The 25,479-nt window shown below is 44.6% G+C and overlaps 1 protein-coding gene across 1 annotated transcript in view; it reads left to right on the top strand.

Moving 5' to 3' along the window:
- The window catches only part of PTPN14 (protein tyrosine phosphatase non-receptor type 14), a 219,015-nt gene that overhangs the window by 78,665 nt on the left and 114,871 nt on the right, over window positions 1-25,479 (top strand). Inside the window, exons 2-3 of the mRNA XM_049868566.1 lie at window positions 6,793-7,120; window positions 22,255-22,424. Coding sequence (XP_049724523.1) covers window positions 6,793-7,120; window positions 22,255-22,424 — 498 coding nt within the window. The remainder of the gene's footprint in view (window positions 1-6,792; window positions 7,121-22,254; window positions 22,425-25,479) is intronic.

Below are 25,479 nucleotides of genomic sequence, written 5' to 3'. Positions count from 1 at the left end.
TGACAGTTCTTTCAGGATTTGACTTGGGGAGTTAAGAGGTTACTCTGGTGTGAGAGAGATGGTGATGTGTCACAAGCCAGAAGAAGCTTTTATTGACCCAGATAAAAAGAAGGAAAGAAAGCTACGGCCTTCTTGGCCATTCCTTGTGGGCTGGTGACTGGACTGATGGTCATCTGGGTTTGGGTGATAACCAGGTAGCAGTGGTCGAGGTGGGGAGAATGCTGTGGCCAGTTTTAAACTTGGTCAGTTTTCTGTTGGGATTGTCAAAGCTTCGTGTAAACTGCTGAATTCTTCTTTGCTATGCCCTTTTTTTTTTTTTTTTTCTTTTAAAAGATGGCTTCTCCACAGTAGGTGCTAAGGCACCCAAGTCCTTCTTTTCACAAGTGTTTTGCTGACTTTTGGAGCAAGCCTAGTACACCATGAGGGGGAATGGGAAGGGAACACCCCACACCTACTGAGTGCTCAACATGAGGGGGAATGGGAAGGGAACACCCCACACCTACTGAGTGCTCAGCATGAGGGGGAATGGGAAGGGAACACCCCACACCTACTGAGTGCTCAACATGAGGGGGAATGGGAAGGGAACACCCCACACCTACTGAGTGCTCAACATGAGGGGGAATGGGAAGGGAACACCCCACACCTACTGAGTGCTCAACATGAGGGGGAATGGGAAGGGAACACCTCACACCTACTGAGTGCTCAGCATGAGGGGGAATGGGAAGGGAACACCCCACACCTACTGAGTGCTCAACAAGAGGGGGAATGGGAAGGGAACACCCCACACCTACTGAGTGCCCAACATGAGGGGGAATGGGAAGGGAACACCCCACACCTACTGAGTGCTCAACATGAGGGGGAATGGGAAGGGAACACCTCACACCTACTGAGTGCTCAGCATGAGGGGGAATGGGAAGGGAACACTCCACACCTACTGAGTGCTCAACAAGAGGGGGAATGGGAAGGGAACACCCCACACCTACTGAGTGCTCAACATGAGGGGGAATGGGAAGGGAACACCCCACACCTACTGAGTGCTCAGCATGAGGGGGAATGGGAAGGGAACACCCCACACCTGAGGCTTGGAGAGGGTAAATCACTGACATTCCACCCAGGCCTTTCTCTGCCAAGAGGCAGTTCTTGCAGGAAGGCTTTTGTGTGTTCCTTCCCCTAATTGCAAACTTGGATTCTCAGGGTGAACCTTCAGCTCACCTTCACCCTGGCCCGCCTCCTGCCAAACGGGCGTCTTTCTTCCTTACAGTCCTCCACATTCAGGTTCCAGTTGCTTTCCTGACTGGAAAACATGAAGGTCACCCTTCCTGAGGCAGGACCTTGGAAACGGGGGAGTTCAGAGAGCTTGTGGCACTTCCTCTGCCATGTTTTCCCCTTTGCTTTCCATTCTAAATTAGTCTCTGACAGGCTGGGGTCTAACTCTCCTATGCGCTGCTGTTCTCTCGGAGACACCCTGTGGAAAAAGAGAATTGGCAGATTATATTTTGAAATTAGAACAAATTTCTGTTTATCTCAAAAAAACAAAAAACAAAATACCAGGTGTCAGCACGATTGATCTTACCATCTGTATTAAAAAGGAAATGAATTGCTTTAACGTCCATGAGTGGGTCTTGGAAACAAGTGTCACTTGATATTGCTTACTAGACATGTTCTTGAAAAGTAGACAAATAAGATATTTTAAGTGCCTTTTTATTGTGAAAGAGGTTTTCTGTTTCTAAAAAACCCACCAGACTCATAGGAATAGAATGATGGCTCCCCAATGTATCTTTTTTAAAAAAGGAAGCTTCATCGAAAAAATTTAAAGTATCACGAGTCTCTGACCTTTGTATGAACACTTGGCGTTTAGCTATAGGTTTTGTAACGTTCATGTGATAAAATCCGTCTGAGGAGGCCCCCAGGAGCCACTTGGGGAGATTCGGAACGGCTGCAGGGAGCCAGAACTGTTTAACACAGAGGAGATACTTGGAGGATAACTTTTAATCCCTGCTTTCTCTGTCAGTGAGTTTTGAGTTTTTTTTCTCTGTCAGTCAGGACAAAGCAGAGGAATTGGGCCTAAAATACAGCAGGAACTGGGTTCTGTCTAAGGTAGAACTTTATGCCTGTGTGTAGTTAGAGGAGTTTGTGGGTGGTGCAAACGGTTAACGTGCTCGACTGGTAACCAAAACGTCGAAGGGTTGAGTTCACTCGGGCTCCTCAGAAGAAAGGCCTGAAAAATGAGCCGTTGAAAACCCTGTGGAGCACAGCCCTGCTCTGACACGCTTGAGGGCACCGTGAGTTGGAGTTGGCTCGACGGCACTTGGTAACTGGTGTAGTTAACAGGTGGACTAGGCTGTTACAAAGTGAGAGGGACTAAGAGATCTCATTCTCTAACCCTGTCATTACAGGTCAGTGTCAGGCAGACTGTTTGCCTGGGATAATTTAGGGGTACCCTTCCTGAGGGTAAAACCTAAAAAAACCTATTGCTGTTGAGTCAATTCTGACTCATAGTGACCCTGTAGGACAGAGTAGAACTGCCCCATAGGGTTTCCAAGGAAGCAGCTAGTGGATTCAAACTGCCGACCTTTTGGTTAGCATCTGAACGCTTAACCACTGTGCCACCAGGGCTCCTAAAGGTAAGGGAGTCTCAGATTTGAGCGCCTCAAAGTTCCTTCCAGAGGCAGAGCTCTGTGACCACACAAGTTCTGAGTGTGAATGCCATGGGCTTTTAATTTAGGTAAAAAACGTGGGGTTAAAGATGGAGGAGTTGAGCCAGCATTTTTAACAGATGTTAAATTAGTGCGTTGTAAAAAGCACAGATGTGTGCAGGGTTCAGGCAGCCTAAAGATTCCCTCTGAATGGAAGGATCGCAGAAGGCCTTGGCGGAGGCAGGGACATTTGCACTGAGCCTTAAAGAGGCGCAAACCGTTAACACTCGGCTGCTAGCATAAGGGCTGGCAGTTCACATCCACCCAGCGTCTCCACGGGAGAAAGACCTGGCTGTTTGCTTCTGTGAAGTTGACAGCCAAGAAGACCCCGTGGAGCAGTGATGGTCCGTCACACGTGGGGTTGCTGTGAGTCTGAACTGAGCCGATGGCATAATCTCCTACTATCAGGATAGGAGCATTTTAGAACCTGCATTGAGGGTTGCTACTACTTTTTTTTTTTATATATATACTATTGATTATAAAAATTTTCAGGCAAACAGAAAAGTTACAAGAATGGTGCAGTGAGTATCTGTGTGCTCACTACCCAGATTCAACAGCTATTAATATTTTGTCACATTTGTTTCAACTTTGAATGTGTGTATATGTGACTGTTATTTTGTAACCATTTGAAAGTAAGTGACAGCCATCAGAACGTCTTACTCCTTAATACACTCTAAATATATCCGTTTTACTATACAGATACAGATATATAGACGTCTCCTAAAGACATTCTCCTACATCACCAGCATTCCATTATCAGAAACTGAAGAAAACTAACAATACTATGTTAATATCTAACATTCATTCTATATTTCAGTTTCTCTAGTTGTTCCCAATATGTCCTTTAAAGCTGTTTTTTCAAGTCAGGATTTAATCAAGCTTCACACATTGCGTTTTTGTTTTAATAACTCTTTAACCCCTTTACTCAGTATCTTTTGCTCAGCCCACCCTGCCCCTCTCCCCATTCAGTTTTTGTTTCATGACATTGACTTTGAGAAGGATCTGACTGGCTTGCTTATAACTTTTTTGTTGATACCCTACCTGGCAAATTTCTTGTTAATTGAACACTTAAAAAGTTTTTGTTTTTTTTTTTTAATTTAAAATAGGTGTTTTCTAGGAGATACATTGCAAGATTGTTGCTGTGACAGCCGTAAATATAAACATTTTGCTCCTAATGTGACCAAAGGGTCAGCAGTTCACATCCGCCAGGAGCTCCTCGGAAACTCTATGGGGCAGTTCTACCCTGTCCTATAGGGTCGCTAGGAGTCGGAGTCAACTTGCTGGCACTGGGTTTTGGGTATGACATATTCAGTAAATAATGTACTTAAAAAAATTTTTATAAAAATAATGTAAGGCAGTTGTAAAATGTTAGAACAGTTTAGAAATATATAAAATAATAGAGTTCTGTTTAAAATCACTGCCATGTAGCCTTGAGAAAACTCCTAATAATTTTGCTGAATTTACCTCCTTTCCTATTTGCTGTTGTGTATATTTATTTATTATAAAAACTGGAATCATCAGTGTATATTGTTTTACAGTTTGAGTTTGAGTTCAGTTAACTATGTACAGGCAGTCCCTGGATTATGAATGAGCTGTGTCCCTAAGTGTGTATACGTGAAATTTGCACCTGTGTCACAACAGTTAGGCACAGTTGGTATCTAATGTCAGTCAGTCAAATGTTTGTCTCAGTATATGGTATATAACGTACCTTTCTATGCATAAGATACATTAAAGAAACACTTCCAGGTACACCAAAACATCTTTAACATAATAATACAGTGACAATAATAATGTGCGAGCAAAGTAGTGCCCATTTGTTATCGTGAACCGCTGTGTGTACCTCAAATTTTTAAAATAATAGGCTTTGCGGGGGGGCGGGGGTTGGCTTGTAACTACGGGGACTGCCTGTATGGTGGATGGCTGTCACAGAAGGTGAGCCTGGGGAGTGTTTTTAAGAGCGCTTGAGGTAAATTTGCAGCACCAAGCCGGCTGCATTCTTTCAGGGGTGTTTAAGGTGAGACACACCCAAAATGTAAAGTGCCTGGCCCAGGATTAGAAACGTGGCTTGTGCCCACACAGCAGATGTTTTTCTCTGTTGGGGGCCCTCTGGCTGATGTAGGAATTGAATCCTGGCATCTGCTGTCCTGTGCTTCACCAAGTTGAGGGAATGTGTGTTTAGTAAACACTTGAGAGCTCTGTATTTGAATTCTGGTTCTGCCTTTTTTGAGGGGGGGGGGTCCCTCCATATTCACTTCTGCAGATGTCAGGAAACCAGGTTGACCAACTGTGGAGGTAAACGTGATACTCTGCCAACCTGAGGTGATGTAGAATTGTTAACATATTCTCCCTAGCCACAGTCTCTAGTCTGTGTGTTTTAAGCCTTCGTAAAACGTCTACCTGTCACTCTGAGAAATGTGCCAAGGGCCTGCATCAAAGCCCGACTGTGGGAGTCTCGGGAGTGTTTTGCTGTGTTGTAGGGCCGTGCTCTGCCAACCCAGGAGGCCTGGGGTACTGGGAGGGAGTGGCATATAACTACTGAAGTCATTTCATTTATTAATTCAAGAATTTGTACAAGTAAGTCATTATTCACATCTGCCCATCTGAGCGTCTTGGGGCTCAGGGGTAGTTCCGTGTCAGCAGGTGGATGAAGGGTGTGAAGATGGGATGGGTCGGCCTGACTTATGGGATGAAGTTAACAAAACAGCACCGTGAGCAAGAGATGGTCCTGTGAGGTTAATGGAGTGGAAAGTGGAACAGACTGGACATTCCAGACTTCTCTGAAAGACGCTGAAGGAGCCTTCCCGCAAGAGCATGGCTGGCCCTGTCCTGCCGCTGTTGTTATTGTTATTTTTTTTTCTTCTGCTTTCCATGGCAGTAATGTCACTGCTTCGTTGGCAGGGCAGGAGGCTGTCAGTCAATCTTGTTATCAGTGAGTTAAATCGTCTGTCGTTAGGTGACGGGGCTCTTGCATCAAGCGTTTTATGAAGGGAACGAGATGATGCAGGGTGGCTCCCATGTCTGACTGTCTAAACATTTGCTGAAAAAGGGCCAGTGGTGGTTTTACATGCATTAACAAATTCATATGTTAGAAAAATTTTAAGTGGAAAGGAGCTGACTAATGTGTATTTCTCCATTTAATATCCTCCATGCTAAAAAAACCCAGTGCCTCCATGTAAACGTTAATAAAAAACCAAAAAACCAAACCTGTAGCTCTTAACTACTATGCCACCAGGGCTTCCACGTTAATAGAAAAAAAAAAAAAGGACCAAACCCACTGCCGTCGAGTTGATTCCAACTCATAGAGACCCTATAGGGCAGAGTAGAACTGCCCGATAGAGTTTCCAAGTAGCACCTGGTGGATTCGAACTGCCGACCTCTTGGTTAGCAGCTGTAGCACTTAACCACTACGCCACCAGGGTTTCCAACGTTAATAATAAGTAAATTAAAAAAAAAAAAGTAATAAAAGGTTCATAAAACTAAAGACACGGTATCTGATGAGTGAGGAGGGACAAGATGATATTTTAACTTCAGGTTCAGTGGGTTACTGGAGTCATTGAGCCTCGCTTTTTTCATCCATAAAATGGGGGTATAAGTTCCACCTCTCCCGCTTTGCTGGACGGTGAAACTCACGTGCATATTGGGAGGATGTTGGTTTGAGTTCTGTCTTTGCCGTTTACTCTGCGCTCCATTGGGTGAGCTCTTTATCTCGCTGCACCCTGGCTTCCCCAGCTGTACAGTGGATTTTATCATGTAACCTGTGTAGGAAGAAGTGCGTGGCTCTGCCCAGACACCTCGAGGCCGGAGCCTGCTGCTGCTCGAATCCAGATGTTCATCGTAGGGGCAGGGGACATGTGCTCGTGTGTGTGTTCGTGTGTGTGCTCGTGTGCACTTGTGTGTGTGCTCATGTGTGCTCATGTGCACTCACGTGTGCACTCACGTGTGCTCGTGTGCGCCCGTGTGTGTGCTTATGTGTGTGTTCATGTGTGCGTGCATGTGTGTACTCGTGTGCTCGTGTGTGCTCATGTGTGGGACCTGTGCAGTACCACCTACAGCTTCCTGTCCTGCTAACACTGTGCCATTTATGTGCCGTTTGTAGCTGTGTCCCGGAGCGCCACACTGGGCATGGACACCTTTCTCCACTCCCGGAGGAGCACGGTCGGAGGTGGACTCACCCAGTCACGAAACTGCTGAGGACAGCTCAGGGGCGTGTGTGCCGAGAAGGGAAGGCGGCGTCCGCGGGCCACAGAGCCATGCCTTTCGGTCTGAAGCTCCGCCGGACACGGCGCTACAACGTTCTGAGCAAGAACTGCTTTGTCACCCGGATCCGCCTGCTGGACAGCAATGTCATCGAGTGCACACTGTCCGTGGAAAGCACGGGCCAGGAGTGTCTGGAGGCCGTGGCCCAGAGGCTGGAGCTGCGGGAGGTAAGTGTGAGTGTGAGTGAGTGTGTGTGTGGGTATGCAGTGTGGGGGAGGACTCGCTGAAGGAACTGGCCATCTGTCTCCTGGCACCTGCCACGTTTGTCAGCCCCAGAGCTGTGTTTATGAGATTCCTGCTATTCTTAGCACAGGCTGGAGCTTCTCGGTGGATCAGGAGACCTTCCCCGATGTGAGAAGGAAGGACACCACCACCGAGAGCTTGCAGGGGAGGTGCTTTCCAGCTGCCGGGGAGCTTTGGGGGAGAGGAGAGACTCTTCCCACCAGAGTCTTTTACTGTGTTAGAACAGTCGATGAGCAGCTCCTGTGTGGGCATCTGGCTGCCTGTCGAGGATAAAACCCCCACAAACGGGATGGATGCAGCTGGGTTTTTTCATGTTTGTTTGTTTCTGTATTTTCCTCTTCAGAGAAAAAGCATATGAAGTGAGCGTGACCAGTGAGGCTTTTGGTGGGAGCTCGTGAGAGGGGGTTTTGCTCCTGAAGATTCTAGTGGCGTTTGCTTCTTTGTGCTGTTTGTGAGACTCCTTTTGGCTCTAGGCACACACAGGGCCGACCAGTTCCAACAATCACGTTATCACTCTTTAGAGAAGACTCTTCGGGCAGTCTGTCTTTTATAGCAAGCGACCCTTGCTTTTCCTAGTCTTACAGACACTCAGGAGGAGGGACTTGGCTGAGAAGTCCACACGTGCGTGTTTGCGTCTTGAGAGCTATGTGACATATCGGCTAGTGGGTGTGGTGGGACAGTTGATGGTTGCATGTACTGACATGCCTGCAGGCCCCCGAGATCCAAGTCTTCCCAAGGGCAAGAAATGTGGTGTCCCAGTCTTAGGCCCTGGGCTGTCATAGGGACAAGTGACAGCTTATTGTTGTTACATGCCTTTGAATTGGTTCTGACTCACAGTGACCCTGTGTACAACAGAACAAAACACTGCCCGGTCCTGTGCCATCCTCACAATCGTTGTGAAGTTTGAGCCCATCGTTGCAGCCACTGTGTCAGTCTGTCTTGTTGAGGGTTTTCCTCTCTTTGCTCACCCTCTACTTTACCAAGCATGATGTCCTCTAGGGAGTGATCCCTCCTGACAACATGTTCAAAGTATGTGAGATGAAGCCTTGCCATCCTCGCTTCTAAGGAGCATTCTGCTGCACTTCTTCCAAGTGACAGCATCAGGGTGACAGTTGATCACATTGGGCCTACTTCCCCATCCTCATGCACCATCCTCCGTTCACTTGCAGAAAGGAGTGATGGTTAGAGAAGGTCCGTCTCTCTCTGTGGTGTCCTCCCCAGGCTGGCTGCTGTCCTCTAGGGGGTTGTTTAAATGGAACACTTCTTTCTCCCACTGTTCTCTGTGTTTATATTTTGGTTTCAGTGATCAAATCTTCCCTTGATGTTTATTTTCCTATTCTGGAGACTGTCCTGCCCCACAGATGTATGTAGTGTGATAGCTCACGCATGTAGAACACGGAGAATGTTCTCACCGGGCTTTCTAGTAGCCGTGTCTCCTTTGCTTCTAAGCAGCACATTACCCAGTTGCCATCCAGTTGCTTCCAACTCATGGCAACCCCATGTGTGTCAGAGTAGAGCTGTGCTCCAAAGGGTTTTCAGTGGCTGATTTTTGGGGAAGTAAATTGCAGGCACCTCTGGGTGAGCTTGAACCTCCAACCTTTCAGTTAGCAGCTGAGCGCATTAACTATCTGCATCACCCAGGGGTGGGCATGCGTGTTTAGATACACACACACCTGCATGTTTATATGGGCGTAAAGGAAAATCAGTACTGTGGATTGACTGGGCCGGAGACCGTTTATAAAAGCACGCAGTGCTTTTACTTTAGGGCACTTCACTAACTCAGGTTAGAGTGACTTGGGGGTGCTCTGGGAGCAGTGTAGCGTGTGATCAGCTAGTTACCAGCAACAGGCTTTGGAGTCTCACACATGGATTTAAATCGTGCTTCTGTTGCTTATTAGCTGGGGAACCATGGAAAAGTTACTGACCCTCTCTGGATGCCAGGTTTCCCACCAGTGAAGTGGGAATAATCATACCTACCCCAGAGAGGTGTTATAAATATGAAGAGGTGCTGTTTGGAAAATCCTTAGTGTGGTGTGTAATAATTTCTAATAGTTCAAATTTGAAAGTCTTAGAAACAATTTAGTTTCTCATTAAGGAAAATATTGAGCAGCTGTGTTGTTCCAGGTACCGTTGCAGGACCTGGGGACACTACGATAGAAGAGGTATGGTTTTGTCTTCAGCACCACCTGCATGAGTAGGGGGTTTGACATTTAAATAAGGAATCGAGACAGAATGTGCTCCTGCTGAGCACTGTGGTCCTGGCGGGGGGACAGGGAGCCTCAGGGAACCGTCAACAGAGCCTTTACTCTTTGAACTGGGTTTTGAAGGAAATACTGGCGTTCAGGAGGGGAAAAGGGGGCAAGGGTACCCTCACCAGGCAGAGCTGGTTTTGCAAAGGTTCAGGAATGTAAAAGAGCAACTGGTCTTTATTGTGGGCTGAGAAGGCATCAATGCAAATCCCTGGGTAGAGCTAGAGTGTAAGGGGCAAGGGAGGGGTGTCTGGATGAAGCAGTGAAGTCCGGATTCTGCTGTCAAGGGTGTGTCCTGGTGTGATTGATTTTCTGGTGCTGTGATTTTTGTGATGAAGTTTGCCTTGAATGGTGACTTTATTTTGACATGCCCTAAGTGGGTGTGTCCACGTTCCGGCAAATCCCTTTCTTTTTGAATGTTATGCTTTCATTCCATGACAGATAGTATTGAGGGCATGAGTGGTCTTTTGTGAATCAGCCCTGTACATATCCCTGAATTAAAGGATCAGGTGTAGTAATCTAACACTTTGTTCTTCCTCTGCTCACACACACCTTCAGGAGGGTGCGGCCCCCACCACAAGCAGAGGTCTGGGGGTGGGCACAGGGTCTGCTCCGCTCACACTTTCACTTTGTGCTTAGGTTGTTTTTGCAAATGGAGCTGATGATATTTTACAGGAGGAAGTGAAAGTCAATCAAAAATGTAACAACACGTTTAATCGTTATGAAGGCTTGGAACACAGTTATGGTGGGTATTTGGCTTTGTTGTTAGAAGTAGTCTGTAGCCTAGGCGTATCCTGAAGAGGGAGCTTTTTATAATAGGGCATTATAATAGGCGGTATGGTGGATTTTTTTTTTTTTTCTCTAATTGTGCTTTAGGTGAAAGTTTACAGCTAGAGTTAGTTTCTCGTACAAAAATGTATACACATGTTGCTATATGACCCTGGCTGCTATCCCTATAATGCGATCACACATTCCTCCTTTCCACCCAGATTTCCTGTGTCCGTCCAACCAGCTCCTGTCCCTTTCTGCCTTCTCATCTTACCTCTGGACAGGAGATGCCCATTTAGTCTCATGTTTTTTTATCTACTTCAACTACGAAGCACACTCTTCACTAGTATCATTTTATGTCTTACAGTTTAGTCCATTCTTTGTCTGAAGAGTTGGCTTCGGGAATGGTTTTAGTTCTGAGTTAACAGAGAGTCTGGGGGCCATGTCTTCTGGGGTTCCTCCAGTCTCAGACCATTAAGTCTGGTCTTTTTACTAGAATTTGGGTTCTGCACCCCAATTTTCTCCCGCTTCGTCAGGGACTTTCTGTTGTGTTTCCTGTCAGGGCAGTCAGTGGTGGTAGCCGGGCACCATCTAGTTCTTCTGGTCTCAGGCTGATGGAGTCTCTGCTTTATGTGGCTCTTTTTGTCTCTTGGGCTAATATTTTCCTTGTGTCTTTGGTGTTCTTCATTCTCCTTTGCTCCAGGTGGGCTGGGACCAATTGATGCATCTTAAACGGCCGCTCACTAGCTTTTAAGACCCCAGATGCCACTCACCAAAGTGGGATGCAGAACATTTTCTTAATAAACTTTGTTATGCAAATTGACCTAGATGTTCCCCGGAACCATGGTCCCAGACCCTGTCCCTGCTTCATTGTCCCTTGAAGTGTTTGGTTGTGTTCAGAAAACTTGTTAGCTTTTGGTTTAGTCCAGTGGTGCTGTATTGTGTGTTGTCCTTCCCTTCACCCAAGATAATTCTTGTCTACTATCTAGTTAGTGACTTACCCTCTCCCTGGGAAACCCTGGTGGTGTAGTGGTTAAGAGCCACAGCTGCTAACCAAAAGATCAGCAGTTCAAATCCACCAGCTGCTCCTTGGAAACCCTATGGGGCAGTTCTACTCTGTCTTAGAGGGTTGCTATGAGTCGGAATCAACTCGACGGCCATGGGTGGGGTTTCCGTCCCCAGCGTGGTGGATTTTTGAGTGTAGCATCCAGCTTTGAATGCACTGGTGTGTCTCCTCTTTAAAATAGCATCAGAAGGGTCCAGGCATGGTTCATGTGGTCAGCGAATGCTGCTTGTGCACTTAAAATTAGACCCTGGGGACATAAAGCTGAATGTGATCTCCCCTGCTCCCGGTAACCCTGGAGTTCAGAGAATAGGACAAACCAGAAACAAAGCCCAGGGAAGAGCGGGCTGAAGTGCAGAAACAGGAAGGGGCTGGGAATTTTCCCAGCAGAGTTCAGTTTGCACTGATCTGTGTGCCTGTGTGGAGGGGCTTCGGGGCATGCTGGGAAGGCAGGCATGGGCCTGATTTTGAAGGGCTTGGTGTGTCTGGCTCGGAGTTTTAACTGGATCCTGTAGGACAGTGTTTCTTGAAATGTGTCGCAAAGAATAAAACAGTCACCGCCTTTCAATGGACCACGTGCTGTGCTGAGCACTTTCTATACTGTTAACCTCATTTAATTCACATAGCAGCTTTGTGAGGTGGCTGTTGTTAGCCCCATTTTACAGGTGGGAGGCCACCTCACAGGGTGACCTGCCTGTGGTCACTGGGTTGGCAAGGTGTGAGGCTGATTTGAACCCACATAGCCTGAATCCAGGAGCCTGGTGGCACAGTGGTTAAGTACTCAGCTGCTAACCAAAAAAGGTCAGCAATTCAAACCCATCAGCCACTCCACAGGAGAAAGATGTAGCAGTCTGCTTCCATAAAGACTGCTGCCTTGGAAACCCTGTGGGGCTGTTCTACTCTGTCCTGTAGGATTGCTGTAAGTGGATTTAGGGTTTAGTCTGAATTCCTACTCTAGTTCACAGAGATGCCTAGTTGGGGGAAAGGTGCCGTGGTAAAGGCATTGGGATACGCTGTCATAAGTTCTTGTAGTTTTTCTTTTAAATATGTTTAGCCTGTCTTTCATAATTATTTTAGCCCTCAAGTAATCTTTTGAAATGTTTGGGGGAATAAAATACTGCCATGAGATGGAAAACCCCCAAAGGATTTCAAGAAGTGTGACAGGTCTGCTTTGCATTTTAGGAAAGGAACCCAACAGGAGAACAGTAGGGGCACTGGATGGAGGAGGCAGGAGGGACAGAGAAGCCGCTGAGGTGGAATTAGCAACAGTCTGGCAAGAAGACGTGAAGTGAATTTTATAGGAAACAACTTTAAAAACTGTTTTAAAGTTCAGAAAAAAGATGGATGTGAATTTTTGGCCAGAGACCCTTGTAAGGAAGAGATTCAAGAGGCAGGAGAGCCCCAGAAAAGCCTAACGCTGACAGTGTAGTCAACAAAATATGCCAATCCGTGGCTTTAAACCTTTTCCCCAATGAGACCTTCGGTGGCATTTCGATGGATAAAATGGAGCTGTTCTCTTTGCAGAGGGGGTGGGATGCCGGGGGTCCCGCTGCTCAAACAGTTTGAAAATCCCTGATCTAGGTTAGAAAAGAAATAGGTAAAATGATGCTGCCTTGTAAGAACTCTCGTATTTAAAAATAAGTACCTTAAATGATGGCTGAACAACGAGATCAACATTATCAGTGTAACTGAATTGTACGTGTGAGGAGTATTGAAATGGCGGATGGTTTGTTACATATATGTTTAACACAATTAGAAAACAAATAAAAAAACTACCTCAGAGGCAGCAGAGATGAGTGGTTAGGAACGTGAGCTTGGCGCAAACTGCCTGAAGTTGAGTCTTGGCTCTGGCTCTGACTGTGTGTGTGATCTCGGGTAGGGATTTAACTGCCCTATGCTGAGATTTTTTCATCTGTAAAACGGGGTGGTGATAGTAGCCACCTCCAGAGTGAAATGAGTACTTTCTGGAACGCTGAGACAGCATCGCGTGCCTGGCACGTGGTAACTGCCCAGTGTGGCGGTCTTCTCTCCAAGACACCGTCCAGGCCACCCAGACGCGGCACACACTCCCAGAGACTGGGACTTACGCCCTTTTATAAGTCTGCTTGTTCAATTTTTATATGGCTTTATTTATTTATTTTTTATTTATTAGAAACTGTGTTCCTATACTGAGCCAAAATGGCCAAAGTCTTTCAATTCCTTGAACAGTTACTATTATTTTAAAATTGCACTGTCCAGTAAACCAAGAGACTATTCACAGGACGGTGACACTGGAGAGTCCTGGGTGACGCAGATGGTTAAGCGCTGGATTTTTAACTGACAGGTTGGTGGTTGGAGCACACCCAGATGCACCTTGGAAGAAAGGCCTCGATACCTGCCATGAGGGAAGTTCTACTCTGAAACTCACGGGTTCTCTATGCGTCGAAATCAATTAGATGGCAGCTGGTGATATAGGGCAGCTGTGAGTCGGAATTGACTCGGTTTTGTTGTTGTTGTTTTTTGGTGGTAAGTGGTAGCCATATGTGGCTTTCGAGTACTGCAGTGTGGCCAGCGTGAGATATTTGATAAGTATAAAACACACGTCAGATTGTGAAAATTGAGTATGAAAAAAAAAGTTGAACATGTCTCACTGATCATTCTATATTGATTACATGCTGAAAAGACAATATTTGAAATACATTGTTTTAAATAATATATACTTAATTTTACCTGATTTTGGGGGTATTTTTTTTTTAATGTAGCTATTAGAAAAGTTTAAATTAAATATGGTAACATTATATTTCCATTGTACAGTGTTGTTCCACAAAAGACAAGGAGGGCCATGTTAATAGCAATAATGAATGTATTTTAATAAAATGTAAGAATATGCTAGAATGATTTCCTTATATGAATAATCTTAAACCTACTTTTAGTTTAAAAACAAGTGGAAGAGAGAGAAATAATTTAACACAGTTACTTGAGACACTCTTCACAGCTAATCTCTGACCAACTTAGAGAACTGCTGTTTTATTGAGAAATCCAAGTCTCTGGGGAATGGTAAATTTGGTAACTCTTGGGCCTCTCCTATAGCTGGACTAAGGACCTAGAGTTTTAAAGGAGCCTAAAAAATCTTTCGGTAATAAGGATAATCATTTTATGTGATAGGCAGTTATCTTCTAATTTTGCCCCCTTTTCTTTTGCAGATTTGTATTTCCGTCTTTACTAAAAGCTGATTTACTAAAAACTATCAGTTACAGTAGAAATCTATTAGCTTTTCTGCATTTTGCTATTTTACTAATGATGAGAGATTATAAAGATACAGACTCTTAACCTGCATTTCATGACATCAACGCAAAGTTAATTTACATTAAGGATATTTTTGTGGTTTGATTTTATGCTCATCTTCTGAAACCCTGGTGGCATAGTGGTTAAGAGTTTGGTTGCCAACCAAAAGGTTGGCAGTTTGAATCTACCAGGCGTTTCTTGGAAACCCTATGGGGCAGTTCTCCTGTGTCCAATAGGGTCACTATGAGTTGGAATCGACTCAACGGCAACGGGTTTTTTCCAGGTTCTGGTAGTTGGTAATTTACGTGTCATTATGGTAATATTTGATTAAATCAAATACCTCGTTCCCTGGCTGTTATGGATTGAATTATGCCCCCCCCCCCAAAAAAAATGGTTGTATCAGTTTGGCTGGGCCATGATTCCCAGAATTGCGTGACGGTCCTCCATTTTGTGACTGTAATTTTATGTTGAGAGGATTGGGGTGGGATTGTGACACCAGCCTTTCTCAAGTCACCTCCCTGATCCACCACCTTTTACTTCTCAAGATATAAAAGGTAAGGGAAGCAAGCAGAGAGTTGGAAACCTCATACCACCAAGAAAGCAGTGCTCGGAGCAGAGAGTGTCCTTTGGACCTGAGGTTCCTGCGCTGAGATGCTCCCAGACCAAGGGAAGACGGGTGCATCACAAGGACCTTCCTCCAGAGCCGACAGAGAGAAAGTCTTCCCCTGGAGCTGACACCCTGAAAGTGGACTTTTAGCCTACTTTACTATGAGGAAATAAATTTCTCTTTGTTAAAGCCATCCCCTGTGGTATGCAGATAGCAGTGCAATTTTGCTATATTTCGTAGTTGGCTTGGCCATATCCATCTACATTTGTATTTGCAAAGAATTAAAATAATCAATGCTGATGAAGAATTGATTGAAGGAAGAGTGCTGGGGAGATACCTGGTCTTTGAATTTTGTGTTACTTTTTGTCTTTGTGGAAATTGGAATGTGACATCTTACTAGCTTAAGTCAGTCCTGTAAGGTAAATTGGCACCAGTGTCTCCATTTTCTAGGTATAGAGATTTTAGGTAAAATAATTCCCCAGTCTTCACTTGTAAGGCTTCATCTTTTTGTGTATTCTGAGTGAGCCATGCCGCCCCAGAAGAGAGGTTTTTCTTGGCTTTGAGATTTGCTTCTTGGTCTGCGTTCCCCTGCAGTTTCTTTTCCTGTACTTATATGAAGAAGTTGGGTAGGGAGATGAAGATGGTGCAGTTGTTAATCATAGACGTGTCAGTTATAGAAATCCCAGACCTACCCAGAGTTGAGGGTGATTGCACACAGGTGGGTTTTTTTTTTTTTTTTAACAGTTATCCAGCTGATGTGTGGTGGTTTTTTTTCCAAAGCCTTTGGAGTGGAATTGCATGAAGTGCTGCTTTATAGTCTGCTTTTAGTCCTCCTTCTGAAGCATTTTCCATGCCTCAGTGAAACTTTTCATACTTGTAGGTAACTCCTGGATAGTTACTGTGCAGCCATACCAACTCTCTGCTGCCTCATCTACAGCTGAAATACTGGGTAAGGCAGGCAACCTGTTACAACCTAAGGCAAGATATTTTCAGCTTTTTCTTCTGGATCGTTAGTGCTTCAGAATGCTGTAGATAGGATCCTGGGGTTAATTGCTAATAACTGCCAAGGCTGCTTCTGGAATCCTTGCCAATAGTTGGCATCAAAGCTATGGCCCTGGTCACGAAACCGGAGAGACAAAACTCTCAAAATCCCTTTTCCTGTTAATGTGGCAAGATAGCACTACCTCTTCACAAATAAATGGATGAAGAAATCAAAACCACCCGAAACTATTTTTAAAGACATTTATTCACTAGGATCCTCTCAAGATAGATCTCACTTCGATGCTAAAATACTCACACACAAATCTGCCAGCTGAAGAAACATCCAGATTTTTGAATGCGTGCATACATTTATGCTTCCTTTGTTAAAATACAAGATCCTAAACCAAATAAACCAGGAAACTACTCACAGGATGGTGACATTATGTAGCATGACTCTCCTTTCATTGTTCTGTAGTAGTGCGTGTTCAGGAATTAGTTCGGAGATGTGGCTCCACTCTCCCTGGGAACTGGCTCTTTGGTCGTCTTTTTATCATCCTTGCAGTAAACTCACTACAGGACTCATGGCACTAGAGCTCTGGGCTTTAGTTGTCTCTGGAAAACCAGAGAAATAAAAGGGGATTTGTACCTTGTCCAGAGGTATTGTGAGATTAGATGGACTTGGCTTCAGTTTGTTGCCTCAGACATAAACAAAGCAAATGTTTCAGGCACTTACTCAGGGAGTCCTTTTGGTTATGGTGGAGGTGGTTTCTGTTTGAAATCACCCACCACATTTTCCGCAGCCATGTGGCAATGTTTAGCAGTGAGGCTATGCTTCCAGAATTGAGCTGGAGTTTAAATTGGCAGCTCTGCCATGAGTGGGCCTGGTGTGGTCTCAGCGGAGTCTGAGGGGGTTAATCTGCCCGTGGGCGATTTGCAGGCGGTTGATTGGTGAGGGTGTTAGCTGAAGTGAGAGTTGAGGCTGTTTCCATTTCCTGTCAGGCACACGGAGACAAGGCAGAATGAATCTGTGCTGTGAACTGGAGGAGAGCAGGGTAAGAGCTTTGAGGCAGGTAGGTCTTCCTTCTCTAGTGAATATTCCAGAGCAGAGAGACAGCTAGCAGAAGAGAGAGAGAAGTAGGGTAGGAATGGAGAAGGTTACTTTGGGCAAAGCTTCAAAAAACAATGTGGGGAATCTCTGTATAAAGGAACTTTAATTTCTACTGGATAAACAAGCACAAAACCCCCCCAAAACCAACCAAACGCGTTGCGGTAGAGTCGATTCCAACTCATAGCAACTCTATAGGACAGAGGAGAACTGTGGCCATGGGTAGGTATGACCTGTGTCCTCCAGGTTACTTACCTCCCCCAACTCTGCTGTCTACCGGAAAGGCCATTTCTCAGTAGTCATGTAATTATCTCATAGGATAAGTTCATGGTGAGACACCCTGAAATGCTGTGTCCTCTGGGAAAGGTTGTAGTGCAGCAACAAAAGACTTTATGCCATAAGTTAGGTTTTTCCATTAGACGTCGTTTACTTTGGGTTTTAGACCTGTATGATATCAGTTATGGCTCAAGAGATTTCCCTTGTCCCTCGTCATCCTCCTTTTCATTGTGTGCACATGTCTGTACAGCTGTATGTTGGAGTGTTTGTGTGCACATTTGTAATGTGCGTGGGTGTGCGTGCACATGTGTTTGTGCGCACGTTTGTACATTTGTAGTGTGCGTGGGGGTGTGTGTGTGCGTGTGTGTGTATGTGCGCATGTTTGTGTGTGCATTTGTAACATCCTGGGTATGTGTGCATGGGTGCTCCATAGAAAATTTTTTTTTGAGGGGGGCATCAGATCTGGTTTAATGACCTGGATGGGTGGTAATGAGAAAAGGAAATTTAAAATACTAGCCTTAAATGCGTTGCTGTTGTTGTTGTTAGGTGCCGTTGAGTCGGTTCCGACTCACAGCAACCCTATGCACAACAGAACAAAACACTGCCTGGTCTTGTGCCATCCTTACAATCATTGTTATGCTTGAGCTCATTGTTGCAGCCACTGTGTCAATCCACCTTGTTGAGGGTCTTCCTCTTTTCCGCTGACCCTGTACTCTGCCAAGCATGATGTCCTTCTCCAGGGACTCATCCCTCCTGACAACATGTCCAAAGTATGTAAGACGCAGTCTTGCCATCCTTGCCTCTAAGGACCATTCTGGTTGTACTTCTTCTAAGACAGATTTGTTAATTCTTTCAGCAGTCCACGGTATATTCAATATTCTTCGCCAACACCACAGTTCAAAGGTGTCAATTCTTCTCCGGTCTTCCTTATTCATTGTCCAGCTTTCACATGCATATGATGTGATTGAAAATACCATGGCTTCGGTCAGGCGCACCTTAGTCTTCAAGATGACATCTCTGCTCTTCAACACTTTGAAGAGGTCCTTTGCAGCAGATTTACCCAATGCAATGCGTCTTTTGATTTCTTGACTGCTGCTTCCATGGCTGTTGATTGTGGATCCAAGTAAAATGAAATCCTTGACAACTTCAGTCTTTTCTCCGTTTATCATGATGTTGTTGCTTATTGGCCCAGTTGTGAGGATTTTTGTTTTCTTTATTTTGAGGTGTAATCCATATTGAAGGCTGTGGTCTTTGATCTTCATTAGTAAGTGCTTCAAGTCCTCTTCACTTTCAGCCAGCAAGGTTGTGTCATCTGTGTATTGCAGGTTGTTAATGAGTCTCCCTCCAATCCCGATGCCCCTTCTTCATATAGTCCAGCTTCTCCTATTATTTGCTCAGCGTACAGATTGAATGGGTATGGTGAAAGAATACAACCCTGACACACACCTCTCCTGACTTTAAACCAATCAGTGTCCCTTTGTTCTGTCCGAACAACTGCCTCTTGATCTATGTAAAGGTTCCTCATGAGCACAATTAAGTGTTCTGGAATTCCCATTCTTCGCAGTGTTATCCATAGTTTGTTATGATCCCCACATGTCTGTCAGTTTGTCATACTGCGGCGGCTTGCGTGTTGCTGTGATGCTGGAAGCTATGCCACCAGTATTGAGATACCAGCAGGGTCACCCATGGAGGACAGGTTTCAGCTGAGCTTCTAGACTAAGACAGACTAGGAAGAGGGACCTGGCAGTCTACTTCTGAAAAGCATTAGCCAGTGAAAACCTTAAATGCGTAGGAATAATAAAAATGTATTTTTTGGCAAATAAACTGTAGAATGCTTATGTAGACACTGTGGACCCTTTATAATTTCAGTGACACTAATTTGAATGAATGTTATAAATTGAAGTATGGACAAAAAGAAAAGAATTCCCTTAAATGTCAAAACCACTTTTAGTGACAGATAATAAATCATGATTATCCTTTTGGCATTTGTGAAGGTTGCTGTCTCTGCACTCACGGTTATCGGAAGATTCTTTCCAGCTCTAATAATTATTTCATAGCACTGTACAGCTTATCCATATTACCTCGTTCTGTGCAAACTCTCTTTAAGCCATCCAAAGTACGGTGGAATACCCTTATACGGCTCGGTGTTCCATGAAGGAATTCAGTGTAACCTGGGACTGCCCTGGGCCCTTAGCAGATGAGTTTATTAAATTAAATACCCAGATTACCTCATTTTCTGGTTAGCCTAAACCTGCATCTTAGATCCCCTAGGATAGCATCAGAGTGACATTCCACTGTCCAGTAAACACCTGTAGTGAAATTCTCAAGAAAATATTAGGGCAAGTAGTGCTTTGTGATGATTCTTTTCCTCAGATCTTTTAGATTTTTTCATCATTTACAGGCCTTCTGCTCTCCTTTTCTCATTTATTTCTGGTCAAGCTCTGTTGTCTAATTTCCTGGTTCCTAGGGGTGCCAGTAGTGCTGATGAAAATGATTCTTCAGGCTTGCCTGCTTTCATTTCCCAGTGATGGTGATGATGACGGTAGTGGTGGTTTTTGATGTTGTTAGGTGTTGTTGAGTCAGTCCCAATGCATAGAGACCCTGTGTACAACAGAACAAAACACTGCCCAGTCTTCTGCCATCCTCACAACTGTTATGCTTGAGCCAATTGTTGCGGCCGCTGTCAGTCCATCTTACAGAGGGTCTTCCTCTTTCTTGATGACCTTCTACTTTACCAAGCATGATGTCCTCCAGGGGACTAGTTCCTCCTGATTACATGTCCAAAGTGCATGAGACGCAGCCTCGCCATCCTCGCTTCTAAGGAGCATTCTGGTTGTGCTTCTTCCAAGACAGATTTGTGTGTTCTTCTGACAGTCCACGGTATATTCAGTATTCTTCACCAGCATCACAATTCAAAGACGTCAATTCTTCCTCAGTCTTCCTTATTCATTGTACGCCTTTCACACGTGTATGAGAAGATTAAAAATACCATGGCTCGGGTCAGGTGCACCTTAGTCCTCAAAGTGTCATCTTTGCTTTGAACACTTTAAAGAGGTCTTTTGCAGCAGATTTGCCCAGTGCGATGTGTCGTTTGAAAACCTGTGGACAGTGGTGATGGTCGCAATAGTAATAGGAGCAGCAGCAGCAGAAGTACCGTTTATGAAGTAGTGACCACGGGGCACGCATGTGATTTATGGACACTGTTTCATTTATACCCCTGACAGCTCTGTGGGTGATAGGTATTACCATCATTCCCATATTACAGATGGGAAAGCTTTGAGGGTCAGGAAAGCTTGGTAACTTGTACAAAATTCTTGAGCCAGAGAATGCAAAAGCTAAGAGGTGAAGTGACTCCAAAACCTGTTTTCTTTCTCCTTAGCCACTTACCCTTTCCATCACCTCCTTGATCACAGGGCAATGACTTGAATAGACTACTGAAGCTGGGTAGCAGACAACACGGTCAGACTTGACTCAAGCAAGTTTGTCTCAGTTGATAGAATTATGGCCTTGACTCTGCTTGTTGATACTTTGCAGCTTGAGAAATGCATAAGTTTCTGATGTGAACTTGCCCTGTGGAGCACTGTGGAGGAAAGCAGATCGAATCATTGCTCCCACTGGAAATAAATCCATTTAAAAATACATGTAAGGCACTTGGGTCTGTAGTCTGTGTTGGCAAGGACACACCTAGTTTTCTAGCAAAGTCAGAGTCAGAGCTTGATAACGGATTTTGGTTGACTTGTGGCCGGAATTGACCTGTGGTAATGCTGAGCAGCAGCCAGCTGGAGTGGGAGTATCCACACCGGAATGTCTTTGGAAGTTAAACATTGTAATGAAAACGTCCTTTTGAAGGCAGATTTCCAGGTGTGTTGTAAACCATTCTAGGCTATAATTGAAATATAAAAGATTGCTTCAAATACAGATCTGTTTTTTGGTACTTATTGTGCTAATCCTTAAATCCCGTCATGAATTAATATAAAGATGGGATTGGAAGCATGAAAGTGCCTGTTTTAATCATTTAGCATGTTGTTCAAAACTAAACTGGTTGAGCCTTCAACTCTTGGTGAAAATTTCACTTTCATCTATCAAATCCCACCATAATCTTCCAAGAGCAGCCACCAGGGGTTCCTGGGAGCTGTGAAGAGTGCGTGCTCTCAAAGCTGGGGACCAGGGAGAGGCTTGCAGCAGTTCATGACTGATAAAAGTGGTAGGGTGGGATGCTTTTTAAAGTGCTTCGTTCATGTTCAGAAAGAGCGAATGCATTTTCTGTTAAAATCTGGTCCTGTGTGGAACCATTCTGCTGCCCGGAAGCCTTCAGCTGGAGAAGGTTTGGTCTGTAGGAGTTGAGTCATGAGTTAACTTTGTAGCAGGTGCAGGAACTAGCCTTTGCCATCATGTTCCATGTGAGATCTTGGGCATTGAGAAGGCACATGGGAAAGTCAGCCTTCAGATCTTAGAAAAAGTCAACACACCCCTACCCTGCACACCCGCCTACCCAACATAGGTGCTGTTTTTACCCTTGGATTCCAAGTATGTATACAAACAGCAGCCATGGGTAGGAGTGCAGGTTACTGTATCGTGTGGATATACTTTCATTTAATTTGTCCCTAAGTTACAAAGTAAATGCCAGATTCTTGTGCCTGCGCTGGGGAACCAAAGTTGACATAGGGCGCTAAAGTTGTTTTCTGCGTGGTCTTGGGGTGCGCCCTGTAAGCAGTGAACTGATGCTGTTTTGCCCTTTTATCTAGACGCACTACTTTGGCCTCTGGTATCTCAGCAAGAGCCAGCAGGCACGGTGGGTGGAGCTGGAGAAACCTCTGAAGAAGCATCTGGACAAATTCGCTAATGAGCCTCTGCTTTTCTTCGGAGTCATGTTCTATGTGCCCAATGTGTCCTGGCTGCAGCAAGAGGCCACAAGGTAGGTGGATTTTCCCCTGTGTTCCATGTAAGGGTGTGGGCTAACGGCTTCAGGTAAAGTAGATGAGCTGGTTGATTTAGGGCTTGTGTGTGTAGGAGGAGGGTGGGGTACTTGGGAATTATTTAACAGTTGCTTTGTAGTTTTTTTTTTTTTTTTTTTTGTAGCTTTGGAACCCTGATGGCACGGTGGTTAAGAGCTTGGCTGCTAACCAAAAGGTCGGCAGTTTGAATCCACCAGCTGCTCCTTGGACACCCTATGGGGCAATTCTACTGTGTCCTGTGGTGTTGCTGTAAGTCAGAATCGACTTGAGGACAACGGGTTTGGTTTTTTGGTTTTCTAGCTTTAGAAGTTTTGTTTGAATCGGTTAGGTACCTCCAGTGGTTCTCTGAAATGTTGGTAAAGTAATCTTGAGCCAGGTAGAATTTTGGGTGTAGCAGCAAAGAAGTGTTAATTAGAGATTGTGGGTAAAAAAAAAGAAAGAAAGAAAAACCAAACCCGTTGCCCTCAAGTCGATTCCAACTCATAGCGACCCTGTAGGAGAGAGTAGAACTGCCTCATAGGGTTTCCAGGGAGCGGCTGGTGGATTTGAACTGCCGACCTTTTGGATAATTGCCAAGCTCCTAACCACTGGTGAGTAAAACAGATATACTAAAATTTCATAAAAAATTAACTGCCAAATGCTGTCTTGTCTGCTCCTCCTCCTGAAACATCCACAAAGAAGATGTACCGTCTGACTTTGGATTTGAGGATGGGGTGGTGACTAGAGATAGGACTGGAGTCGAGGGGATAGATGTTGAGAGGCAAGAGCTTTGTCTGCTCAGGTGGACAAGAGGCAGCAGGGGGCCGTGGACCACACAGAGGAGACCCAGGTGCTGCTGCTGCTCACTAGCTGCTTCACTGTGAGGAGATCACCTGCTGTGTTCAGCATGATAGCTCCCCCCTCAGCTGTAAAGTGAGGGGTTTGTATAAGTTGCTGAAGTTCTGACAGTCCGCGATTCTATTCACGAAGCAAGAGCATTTTTGTTGGTGTCAGTTCAGTTCACTTATCAGTAGACCTTTTCCGTTAGAATACCTGGAGAGTCTCCTCATCCCGTGGGATATTTCCCAGAGCAGAGGGAGTTGCACAAGCCCTCCATTTTCCACCTTTTCCTCATGTCGTAGCATTCAGGGTGCTTGGGGAGCTGGTGGTGACATGCTTTGAAGAAGGAGTAGCAGCCTACAGGATTCTTTCCTGTATAGTTTTTCAGATTTTAAATTTCTGAAATAAGCACGCGCTTGAAAATTTTACATGTTTCAAGTGAGTTTTTTTTTTTTAATCAAAAGCTGATATCAAGTAGATGTGTCTGCAAACAGAAGCCATGAGGTTGCTCACAGTCTGACCCAGAGAGCCTAGGTGTTTAGTCTTCTGCGTGACCTTCATTTGAAGCACTTGGCTGTATACTATCTTGCAAGTTATTCCTTTTATGTAGTTCCTTCCTCTACCAGACATTATTAACTTCTCAAAATGGGACAAGTTCTGCTGGGTTTGGAATCCTCCTGGAGTACTTTACACAGTGCTAGGAATACAGCAGTGGGTTAAGAAATACTTGCTGACTTTTGGCTCTCGGATCGTTAAATGCAAAGCAATCAATGACAAGGGTGGAACCCAGACTATAAATTAGTGCCTATTAGAAAAAGTTCAGCCTGTAGGAGAAATGAAGGGTTACTTCAGACAGACTTATTAGAAAAGATACCCAGAAGGAGCTGGAACTTTAAAATAAACGTGAATTTTTAAAAGCAAGAAGCAATTTTAATTGGAAGTTTTTTTGTTTGTTTTTAATCTACATCTAACTAATTACCCTCCACCAACAAAAATTTCCTCAGAAAACTTAGTGGTTGAAGTGGAAGGACAAGTCCAGATCTCTGAGGCAGACTTTTTCCGAGCTGGAGTATGTGTCTGACTTTGGACACATCATTTATTTTAGGAAGCTCATTGTCAAAGTATACATATACCGTTGTAGTGGAACAGTATGAGACCTGGAAGCCTGTGCCAGACAGACTTAACTCTGCGAGATCTGTTGTGGAGGGACAGCTGTTGAGATGGTGAGGGACTTAGAAATGGTGCTTTGTAAAAGTTAAAGATTGTTTAAGCTTAGAAAAATGAAGACTTGCAAAGACGCAGTAGCTGCCTTCAGAAATGTGAAGTCACTTGCGGGAGGAAGAATACTGTATTAGCGTTGGAGCACAAACTTAGGGCCAATGTTAAGTTCAAGGAATTCAAGGAATTAAGAGACTGGGTACTTTGGCTCAACACAACACAGTTTCTAATAATTAAAGCCATGTAAAACATGGAGTAAGCATACTTACAAAAGGGTGAGTGTCCCAGTCTCTGAAAGCATTCCAGTGTACCCTGGATAGCCTTATGGCGTCTCGTAGAGGAGGCCGCCATGTTAGGTGGGAGGCTGGACTAGATCAAGGGTTCTCAGACCGTGGCCTGCTGTATCATAATTAGCTGGAACGTTTATTATAAATAATGGATTCTGGGACTGTACCCAGAATCTGAACTGGAATCTCTAGTGCTGGAGCTCTAGAGGAAGGATTCATTGTTTAAAATAAACAGACATCATTCTGCAGGTGGTTCTGATGTTCACCTGGGCGTGGGAATAAATGAATTAGCCTCTAAAACCCTTCACAATTTCAGATTTTTACAGGCAAGTAAACTTAAAGCTGTGTTATTTGGCTGTCAGTATTTGCATTTGTAAGCTAAAACAATAAGTATTTAAATCTTACAAATTGAGGTATTGAGTAAAAATTTATGCTGGCAGTAGTTTTTGGGGATGTGGGCTAGGAAGAACTTTTTTCCTTTTTTTTTATTTGAATTTCTTTCTGGTCAGGTAGCCTGGTTCATTTAAGACGAAGTTTCAAGAGGAGGGGAAGAAGCATGTAAACTTAAACATTGGAACTAAACTGTGTAGGTTTCAGGTATAGCCTTCTCTTTTTGAAAACCAGTGTTTAAAGTAAAGAGCTGAGTTGGAATGAGAAGTTAGGGTTTCTTTTTCAGCATTGCAGGGTTTTT

The sequence above is a fragment of the Elephas maximus genome, chromosome 24, assembly GCF_024166365.1.
Source record: "Elephas maximus indicus isolate mEleMax1 chromosome 24, mEleMax1 primary haplotype, whole genome shotgun sequence".
In the NCBI taxonomy this organism is placed as follows: domain Eukaryota; kingdom Metazoa; phylum Chordata; class Mammalia; order Proboscidea; family Elephantidae; genus Elephas; species Elephas maximus.
The sequence above is the reverse complement of the archived record's forward strand: the minus strand, read 5'-3'. Positions and strand labels throughout refer to the sequence as shown.